General features: G+C 42.9%; 1 protein-coding gene across 3 annotated transcripts in view; it reads left to right on the forward strand.

Moving 5' to 3' along the window:
• The window catches only part of CPPED1 (calcineurin like phosphoesterase domain containing 1), a 129,310-nt gene extending 118,141 nt beyond the window's left edge, over positions 1-11,169 (forward strand). For all 3 annotated transcript variants that reach the window (XM_081257004.1, XM_081257008.1, XM_081257007.1), the window contains one exon: positions 8,904-11,169. In XM_081257004.1, coding sequence (XP_081113130.1) covers positions 8,904-9,133 — 230 coding nt within the window. In that variant the 3' untranslated portion in view covers positions 9,134-11,169. The remainder of the gene's footprint in view (positions 1-8,903) is intronic.
• The last annotated feature ends 237 nt before the right edge of the window (positions 11,170-11,406 follow it).

The following is an 11,406-nucleotide window of genomic DNA, read 5'->3' on the forward strand; positions in this document are numbered from 1 at the left end:
TGGCAGGATTGTAACTCGGACAAGGGCCTGAATGTTGCAAGGCCAGCTGGTCATGTCTGCGTCCCACTCCAGCAGGGGAGCTTCGGGGTATGATGAGCACCTGCTGTTTACTGGGCACACGTTGCCAGCATCTGAGCTGTCATCCAAACCTCTCTGCCACCCATGAGACAGGTATTATTATTGTCTTACAAATGAGGGAGTCGAGGTTCACAAAGGTCTGTAACCTGCTCAAGGTCCCAAAGGACAGAACCTGAGTCTGCAAGAACCTGAGCTCTTACATCCGAGTACCATGGGTCTGATCCTGGCTGCCCTGTTTTCTGAGTAACTTTGACTTGGTTCCTTAACTTCTCCGTGCCTAGTCTTCTCATCTGTAAAATGGAGATGACTCCTGTGTCCCTAGGACAAAGGTCCATTGGGAGGATTCAGGAGATGGTGGATAAAAAGTCCTTAGGGGGCTTCCCTGGTGGCGCAGTGGTTGAGAGTCCGCCTGCCGATGGAGGGGACACGGGTTCGTGCCCCAGTCCAGGAGGATCCCACATGCCGCGGAGTGGCTGGGCCCGTGAGCCATGGCCGCTGAGCCTGCGCGTCCGGAGCCTGTGCTCCGCAATGGGAGGGTCCACAGCAGTGAGAGGCCCGCGTATTGCAAATAGAAAAAAAAAAGTCCTTAGGGTCCTGCTGCTGCTACCCTCGACCCACTCTGCCTCAGTGTTTGCCCTTCTTTGGGACAGAATCAGGAGACATGACTGGGGTTCAGAACTCCTGGACTTCCCAGGAGGTGGGAAGTAGAAACTCCCTTTACCAAATACCAGGCTCCTGGTTCCAGTTCCAACCCAAGAAGAGACTCCCTCACTTTCCACCTGAGTCTCATCCCTGTGTTTTGCTTTTCCCTGGGCCAACTGGGAATATCTCAGAGCCTTGAACTCTGCACAAGAACCCAGGAGAGTGGAGAGTCATTCATATGTCCCTACTTTGAGACAGACTTTAGCCTCCTGCCTGACCATCCCTTTGTAAATTTATCACATGGTCGTTGCCTGATTTCCTGTTCAGGACTCCAAAGTGTCAAGTTCCTCGTTGTACTGGGCAGGGGGGAGGGGGGATCTCTTTTACCAGAAGCAAGAAGATTCTGAACACAACAGCTCTGCTTGCTGACAGCTCTTTCATCTTTATTTCTAGTCCTCTTTAGGCTTCTTTGCTCATCTAAAAATCCTCATTTGGTCACATTTCTGTGACTTGGGACATTAACAGTAAATGATGAGCCCCCGGGGACCTGGGTTAGGAAATGAATGGGACACGCTGATGGCAGAGAAGCCCAGCTCTCCACCGTCCACCAAGACCCCTTCTGAAAGGTCTGCCGGTCACTTGCACAGTCCCCATTAACACTCCTGTCTCTGCGAATGCCAACAAATAATGGCATGAAATCTAAACATAAATGAGTTTTTACAGCTAATTACGGCTAATGCGAGCAACTTTCAGAATTGCCAAACATTCCTTCCAGAATAGTACATTTTGCAACTATGAATTAGGCCTAAAGAGCCAAATTTCATAAACCTAATTTAGCAAAATAATAATAATACTAAGTGCGTTCCGACTGACCGTTAGCAGCTCCCCGGGGTGGGTCTAATCGTACACTCTCCCATTTGGGTGTCTGACGGCACAGGCCGTAAGGCTCGGAAACCCCAGGAAGGCAGTGGAGGAAGCAGTCATTTCCACGGCCCTCCAGCCTGAGTGATCAGGAGCTGTTCACTTCCCCCACTTATGGCGATACACCCAACCCAGCGGTTCCAGCCGCAGCTTTGAGCCACACAGCTCCGGCCCTGGTGTGGCAGCACCTCCGTCCCTCCTGTCATTCTTTCCCGGTCCACGTCACCTTGATGTTTGTTTGTGATCACCAAATCAATGCATGATCACTGCAAACATTATAGTAATAAAAACATAGAAAGTGATGCCCGCCCTTGCTGATCCCACCCCACCACCCTGGTGGTGAAATCACCTGTGTGAATTTAGTGTCTGTTTCTCCCCCATTCAGCTGGGGGTACAAACACAAGCACACACCCTCGTACATGGGCGTTATCTTTATTTTACAAAAACAGGATCACACAACACTTCTTTTTACATCTTGCTGTTCATACTTAATAATATATTTGGTGCCTTTCAGTGCCGGTACATGTAAATCAACCTCTCTTTTTTTTTTTAAATACACATACTATAATTTATCCAGTCTCCCGTAAACGAATATTACAAACAGTGCCTCTGTGAGCACTGTATATTTGTCCCCACAGACACAACACGCCTACATCTGTGGGCTCTTCTCTGGGTATCTCTGAAGGATAAATTTATATGAAAATGGTGATGTTGGGTCAAGGAATGCACAGCAAAATGTGAGAACCTAATAGCACCTAATTACCCTCTGAAATGAGTTGTATCTGTTTGCATCCTAATAACGGTCAATGGAAATAGCTGTTTCTCTCCACCTTTGGTTGTTTTAAACAGGGAAACCTGGGTCACCTTCCTTTCCATCCCTAGCCGTGGTCCAGGGCTGGCAGGCCCACACCTGCCCGCAGGTGGGTCTCAGTTCTCGCTGCTGGAGAGCGGCTATAGTCTCCAGAGCTCTGTTCACAGTCTCTCAGAACCCTACTAACAAGAAGCGTTAAACAATTTGATCGTATTTCCTTCATACATTTTTTGAATCATTGTCAAATGCAGAACAGTTCTCTCACCACGAGGGTCCCTCCTGTAGCCACACCCACTCCCAGCCCCCTTCATCCCTGTCCCTAACTCCTAGCAACTATATAATTTTTGTCACTTTAAGAATGTTATGTAAGTGGAATCATACTGTATGGAACCTTTTGAGTTGGCTTTTTAAAATCAGCTTAATCTCCTTGATATCCACTCAAGACGTGGCATGTGTCAATAGTTGATTCCTTTTTATTGCTGAGTAGTATTCCATTGGTGTGGGTGCCTCTTGACTGTGACCATTTCTTAGACTTTGCTTATTTTTGATGACCTTTACAGTTTTGAGAAGTACTGGTCAGGTATTTTATAGAATGTCTATTGAGATCTGTCTGATGTCTTTTTCATGCCAGAATTATGGGTTTAAGGGAGGAAGACCACACAGGTCAATTACTGTTTTAATCCCAGTCATATCAAGGTACATACCATCAACCTGACGTATCATCACTGTTGATGTTCGTCAGTTCCTCCACTGTAAAGTTACTTTTTTTTTTTTAAACCTCTCTTTATACTTTACTCTTTGAAGGAAGTTGCTGTGCACAGCCCATACCTAAGGCGTAGGGAGTTATACTCCACCTCCTTAAAGGAGGAATTTCCACATAAATTATCTGTTAGTCTTCTGTATGGGATGTTAGTCTCTTTTCCCCACATTTATTCAATCAGTTATTTGTATTAGTATAGACTCGTGGCTTTTTAAATACATTTCCTGCCCCAGTCTTACAGTCACCCATTTCTCCAAGGATCCATAGTTCCTTTTGTTGGAGAATAGAAGTAGAAACCAAGATGTGGCTGCTAGGTGTGCTCCCTGCTAGTATGTGTCCTTGCTCCTAGGCACTTGCACCTGACAGAGCAAGAAATGTGTGTCTCTCTACTAACCTGTGTACATACACATCTATATATATTTCCAGATGTCAGCAGGGTTTCCATGTTAAGGTAAACACAAGTTCATACTGATGTCTCCAACTCTAATCCATTACCACATGGATCATTCTAGCCTCCTCCCCTTCCCATACGGGTTTAAAAAAAAAAACATTTTTTTATTGAGCTGTATAATTCACATACCGTACAATTTACTCCAAAATTCAGTGGCTTTAGTATATTCACAAGACTGTGCAACCATGGCCACTGTCTAATTCCAGACCATTTTTACCAATCTGCAAAGAAACCCTGTGCTCATGAGTAGTCATTCCCACTCCCTTTTTCCCCTCTTCACCCAGCAACCACTAATATACTTTCTTTCGCTATGGATTTGCCCATTCGGGACATTTCTTATAAATGGAGTCATACAATATGTGGCCTTCTGCATCTGACTTCTTTAACTCGGCATAATGTTTTGAGAAGTGGTAAACTCTTAGTCTTTATATGTCCAAACATGTATCTGTTTTGCCCTAAAACTTGAATGATGGTTTAGCTAGGTACAAAATTTGAGGTTCACAAGTACTTGCCTTCAGCATTTTGAAGGTATTACTCCCTGATTCTTTTATGGCTGAGATGCCTGCTACCTGTCTAATTGTCATTCCTTTATAGTATTTTTGCCATGATATCTTTTTTTTTTTTTAATTTATCTTTGGCTGTGTTGGGTCTTCGTTGCAGTGTGCGTGCTTCTCATTGCCGTGGCTTCTGCTGCGGAGCACGGGCTCTAGGCGCACGGGCCTCAGCAGTTGTGGCACACGTGCTCAGCAGCTGTGGCTCACGGGCCCAGCTGCTCTGTGGCATGTGGGATCCTCCCGGACCAGGGCTCAAACGCATGTCCCCTGCATTGGCAGGCGGATTCTTAACCACTGCACCACCAGGGAAGTCCCACCATGATATCGTTTTAAGGCTTTTCTTTCTGATGCTCCATAATTTTACCATGGCATATGTCAGTATGAATTGATTTTTATTTATCCTACTTAGTACCTTTCATTTGAAGACCCATATGTTCCTCCTTTCTGGAAAATTCCAAATAACCCATCCTTTGGGTTCTTTGAACTCATTCTTATTGCTTATGTCTGGGTGTCTGTGTTGTTTTCTGATTCAGCTCCACATTTCTACCTTTTCATTCACTAATTCCCTGATTCATGTCTAGTCTAGAATTTATCCCATTTATTGAGGGTTTTGTTTTAAAATTTTAATTCATATCTTTTATGTCCACCATTTCTAAATTTCCATTACCAACCGTTCTCATTCAGTTCATGCCCATTTCGTTTCACAACATCTTGTTCTTTTTAATGGATATTTGGCCTTTACTGAGTACGTTTGATATCCTAAACATTTACTTTAAGTATTTCTCAGACAGTTTATATCATTGATTTCCCCTGAAGTGAATTCATATTCCCAATTGAAGAGTTTGAAGACTGTCTTACTTAGCGTGAAATTTTCACAGATGGTGGAATTTTTAATTTCAGGTTCAGTTTGGGTAAGAGGTATTTGCAGCGGGGGAGGTGGTGGTTTTTCCCTCACTTTTCCTCTTGACCGACTTCTCCCTGTGCAGGGGTTTTGGCCCCCATCGGGGACCAGGCCTTACGATGGTGCTTAAGAGTCCTGGCCCCCCAGTCATCCTGCGAAACCATGTTTCGCTTCCTTGACTTGAACCTGTGTCTGTCCTTCCTCCCTAGACCCGTGGGTTGCTATAAGCCTTCACCCAGTGCTGTGCTGGAGACAGCTCCTACCAACACATGAAAACCAATGATTAAATGTTAGAGAATTGTGTGAGTTGGTTGTTAAACAGCCACTGTTAGAATTTAATTATACAAACTCATCATTAAGTAAATTATATTAAGAAGCAAAGGTAATAAATACTCATACTCGACACTTAACCATTTTCTAATTATCTTGCTCTGTATTATTCTCACCCCTGCTCTTTGGCTGCGTACAGCTCTCGTATGTGTGTTGGGAACACTCCGTGGTGGTGGGTGTGCTCCTGGGCATCTCTTTTTTTTTTTTGCGGTATGCGGGCCTCTCACCGTTGTGGCCTCTCCCGTTGCGGAGCACAGACTCTGGACGCGCAGGCCCAGCGGCCATGGCTCACGGGCCCAGCCGCTCCGCGGCATGTGGGATCTTCCCGGACCAGGGCACGAACCCGTGTCCCCTGCATCGGCAGGCAGACTCTCAACCACTGCGCCACCAGGGAAGCCCCTGGGCATCTCTTGACCACTGGTTCAGTGACATCACGTTGGTCATTTGAAATCGGCCATCGTGAGAATGTTAACTCCATGGAAATGAGTAAACATTACAAATCAGGTCCTTTTTTTTTTTTTCTGGAGTGCTTGTACCAGGGTGTGCCAGCCCACCACCACCCTGGAACAGGGAAGTGGTGGTTTCCTTCAGTCTCCTTCCTTAAACGGAGGTATTAACACCACCCCTGTTTCCAGCCGGGAGCCAGCCTTCATTGCCTCATCTCAGAGAAAGTGCTTTCAATCTTGATTATCTTGTAAGAGCTCAACTCCCACTCATTACTCTGCCTTCCTGCTTTTTTTTTTCTGGTCCATAGAGCTATTTATTTTGGTATTGAAGCTATCTCTGTCCTTTGGGTTTTTTTTTTATAGTTTATCCATCATAGATCTAAGTTTGGAGAGAAGGAGGTATATTAAATGTTGACCATGCTGTGCTATCTTGATTAGAACTCCATAAACATTATTATTTTTCAAAAAATTTTAATATAGCTGTCAGTAATCTTGATGCTAGACAACAAATGCTTACGTATATCATAGTAAATGATTTACGCTTTTAAAAATTCTTTGAGGTGTACTTTCCACGTCCTAAGATGAATAAGATACACCAAAAGTCCTTTAGATGCCTGTTGGCTAACCAGCAAGTCCAGTCCTGGGTGGCTGATCTCTGCCACACTAAGCAACCAATGATAAGTAAAACAGCTTTTCCTAGAGTCAGGACTCCTGGCTGGGGGTAAGAACAGCTTTACACATACAGAATACCAGAAGGACATTTAAAACAGAGAAGATGTTACCTATTAAATCCCATCTCCATTTTCACAATGAGAACACTGCACCTTCCAAAATAAAGCTCTACCCTATGAACAATGAATAACAGTGGGAATTTGAATTGGGTGTCAATTATAGAGACTTGAAGGAGTGCTTGTAAATCGCTTGTTCTCTTGTGCTGTGGAACGTGTACCTTCTCCTTGCTGCATGCATGTCTTCACGTTTTGTTATTTCACTGGCCCTATCTTTGGCTCCTGGACTCAGAGATTCCTGAGAAATATGAAGGAATTAATGAGTAAAAAGTATCTGTTTAAAAGAGAGGGACAAGTCCACCTCCTTGTCCCTTCTCCTGTTTCAAACCTTTTTCTCCTTCCATCTAGCTATTCCTTTATTTAATTTATTTTTTAACATCTTTATTGGAGTATAATTGCTTCACAATGCTGTGTTAGTTTCTGCTGTATCACAGAGTAAATCAACTATATGTATACATGTATCCCCATATCCCCTTCCTCTTGCATCTCCCTCCCACCCTCCCTAACCCACCCCTCTAGGTGGTCACAAAGCAGCGAACTGATCTCCCTGTGCTATACGGCTGCTTCCCACTAGCTATCAATTTTACATTTGGTAGTGTATATATGTCCATGCCACTCTCTCACTTCGTGCCAGCTTACCCTTCCCCCTCCCCACGTCCTCAAGTCCATTCTCTATGTCTGCGTCTTTATTCCTGTCCTGCCCCTAGGTTCTTCAGAACCTTTTTTTTTTCTTTTTTAGATTCCATATATATGTGTTAGCATACGGTATTTGTTTTTCTCTTTCTGACTTACTTCCCTCTGTATGACAGACTCTTAAGTCCATCCACCTCACTACAAATAACTCAATTTCATTTCTTTTATGGCTGAGTAATATTCCATTGTATATATGTGCCACATCTTCTTTTATCCATTCATCTGTCGATGGACACATAGTTTGCTTCCATGCCCTGACTATTGTAAATAGAGCTGCAATGAACATTATGGTACGTGACTCTTTGAATTATGGTTTTCTCCAGGTATATGCCCAGCAGTGGGATTGCTGGGTCATATGGTAGTTCTATTTTTAGTTTTTTAAGGAACCTCCATACTGTTCTCCATAGTGGCTGTATAAGTTTACATTCCCACCAACAGTGCAAGAGGGTTCCCTTTTCTCCACACCCTCTCCAGCATTTATTATTTGTAGACTTTTTGATGATGGCCATTCTGACTGGTGTGAGGTGATACCTCATTGTAGTTTTGATTTGCATTTCGCTAATGATTAGTGATATTGAGCATCCTTTCATGTGTTTGTTGTCAGTCTGTATATCTTCTTTGGAGAAATGTCTATTTAGGTCTTCTGCCCATTTTTGGATTGGGTTGTTTGTTTTGATATTGAGCTGCTTGTATATTTTGGAGATTAATCCTTTGTCAGTTGCTTCATTGGCAAATATTTTCTCCCATTCTGAGGGTTGTCTTTTGGTCTTGTTTATGGTTTCCTTTGCTGTGCAAAAAGCTTTTAAGTTTCATTAGGTCCCAGTTGTTTATTTTTGACTTTATTTCCATTTCTCTAGGAGGTGGGTCAAAAAGGATCTTGCTGTGATTTATGTCATAGAGTGTTCTGCCTATGTTTTCCTCTAAGAGTTTGATAGTGTCTGGCCTTACATTTAGGTCTTTAATCCATTTTGAGTTTATTTTTGTGTATGGTGTTGGGGAGTGTTCTAATTTCATTCTTATACATGTAGCTGTCCAGTTTTCCCAGCACCACTTATTGAAGAGGCTGTCTTTTCTCCATTGTATATTCTTGCCTCCTTTATCAAAGATAAGGTGACCATATGTGTGTGGGTTTATCTCTGGGCTTTCTATCCTGTTCCATTGATCTATATTTCTGATAAACATTATTTTTCATAGACATGTACCTTCTACTCTATGGCTGTTTATGTAGGCCTCAAAATATTTCCTTCATCTCTCCCAAAGTCATTCACCTTTTCTCCCTTCTCTCCTTGTCCCCTAGTACTTTCCTGTATGAATTACAAGAAACAGATTAATAATGTATTATATACACATGAGTTATCCTTGAAAAGATTCTGGATGTCACATATGCTGCCTTCTTATTTATCATATGCTGAATAATATTATGCATTTACTATAATAATATGTGTTGTTCACAGAAGAAACCACTGGAGCCCCCAAGTTACCTAAATGGAAATCCTTGGCCCCCTAATGTTTTTTCCCTTCCCTGCAGGTATCAAAGCTGTGTTCTCAGGCCACTACCACAGAAATGCCGGGGGCACCTACCAGGACCTTGACATGGTGGTATCATCTGCCATCGGATGCCAGCTGGGCAAAGACACCCATGGGCTCCGAGTCGTGGTGGTCACCGCTGAGAAAATCGTCCATCGATACTACAGTTTAGATGAGCTGAGTGAGAAGGGAATAGAAGACGATCTGATGGATTTGTTGAAGAAAAAATGATTGCCGATTATGATTTATTCACTTTTTACTCTACTATTTTTTCATTTTGGAAGAAACAGCAGCTGCACACCACCCCTTATTGAAATAAAAAAGTATACCAGGCAGATTTGTGAATTTATGTCCTTTTGCTTAAATCAGAGAGCTAGGTCCTATCGTAAACGATATTTAAAATAGAACTGTCCTCCCTATGCAAAACAGAGGAGAGGAGCCTGGGAATGAAAGAATAAACGATGTTATTAGAATCTCTCTGCGTGGGTGATTGAATAAGTTCTCCTAATGATGTGTTTCTCAACTCTGCTCTGAATTAGATGGTTTTCTGGCATCATATGGTAAATGTCAACCTATCAATCTCAGTCACACCCTGATATCCAAGTGTCATCTCTGATGATTCTTTGAACAAAATTCATCTGATTATAGTAAACCGTGGTCACAACTCCCAAAATGCTAGGCAAAACAAAGATCATCTCCTTCCCTTCCTAACAAAACAAGTAATTGTGTCCCGTTACCAGAGCCAGAGACTCATCTGACTGAGGAGCTGAATAGCCGACATTTACTATTAAAGTCTGGGACATCTGTTATGGCAGATGAGGAAGCGGATACAGGTCAAAGCTCGAGTTTACCTTCATGGCGGCTAGAAAAGTCACCTTTGCACATAAATCGTCCATATTCAAAAACCTCATCCCGGAGACTAGAACCAAAGCCCTAAAAGGCCGCCTCTGCAGTCATGGGCAGCACGTCTGATTCACTCACGTTCGCATTCGCTGCTGCAGTAACTCCCTCCACAGGTGGATGTTCTTGTGTGATCGGAATCATCCTCCGTTTATGAGACTCTTAGCTCTGTCTACTTTGACAGAAAACATGGGAATTGATGCAGAGTTCTTCAGAAACCAAGCAGAAATTCCTGTGGGGCAAAAACAGTGCTTTCAACCATGTTGTCTAAATTGGCACCAATTTTGATTAAATGCGCTGGTGCAAGATCCCTTGACCAAGGAGCGTGGATGGGTTAAAATCATCATTGTCTTTCTTTAATCTACCTTGCTGCTGCTTCTCTGCGGCTCCTGACCACTGCGTAATTTTATCCATGTCGCCTTTTCCGGCAGTCATCCTGGTGGACAGGGAGCCTGGGTACTCGCCATCCTGCCAGGAAAACTTCACAGCGTTATGCAGTAGCATTCAGTCATCCTAACAAAACAAAACAAAAAAACAAAAAACTGGTTGCAAATGAACTGCAAAGTCCATTAAATTAAAAGGCTTTCATGTTAAAAAGTTTTAGTCAATGTAACAAAACCATGTGAAATTAAATAGAAAGATAACTGGATATATAAATTCATAAGGAACAAAAGACAAGTTAATTTTACTACAGGTCGGTGACACACCATAGCTCATTGTTTTGTGGCAAGAAATTTAAAAATTTCAAAATTAGAATGCTCCTGTTTTAGAGTTCTGCTGCATTCTTGCTTCGCATTCGTCTTTCTTTACAACAGATGGGGATAGAAGAGATCAAGAAGGGGAATTCAGTCAGAGGCGTAACGAATAAGCCATGCGTTTGAGGCCTGGGATGTGGTAACTTCAGAATCGGACATGAGGAACGTGAACCAGGATCATCAGTATGGATGTGGATCTCCTGGGGGAAACGGGGAGAGTTTAATCACCACGGACTGGAGCTCTCTTTGTCATGTCACCTGTGCAAAATGCTCTAGACTGTGGCACTTGGGTTTGGGGAAGGATATGGAAATAATTAAAAGTAATCGAAATGAAACTTCTAAATCTCCTTCTCCAAAAACCTAATAAGGAAGATAATTGATTCAAAACACAGCAAGAATATGCTACGAACAGGGAATCCTATGAAATTCTCACCATTTTTAAAGTAACCAAACAGCAGTATTCCCCAATGGTGATAGGTTCAGAAAGCAGTTAGGAAATGATAGTGTATCATTCTGATAATAATTACCAATGCGTTCACTTACGACTCCTTTTTCTTTAAAAAAAAAAAAAAAAGACTTTTTTAAAAAGTGCCTTATACTGGGATAAACAATAAAACACACCATGATCATAAGTGCTATGGTTTCGAATGTTTATTAGGTGCTAAGTACTGTTTTAAGTCCTTTGGCTCAGAGAGGTGGGGCCGCTTCGCCAAGGTCACTCATCTCATCAGTGGGGGAGTGAAGGGTTGAGATGCGAGCGGTCCAGCTGTTGAGCCCACGCTCCCTGACATTAGCCTCTTTCCCGGAAAATGTTTTTCACAGGTGACAGGTTTGTACCCACTCTTGGCA

This window comes from Mesoplodon bidens (assembly GCF_964165515.1).
Source record: "Mesoplodon bidens genome assembly, chromosome: 15".
NCBI lineage: Eukaryota > Metazoa > Chordata > Mammalia > Artiodactyla > Ziphiidae > Mesoplodon > Mesoplodon bidens.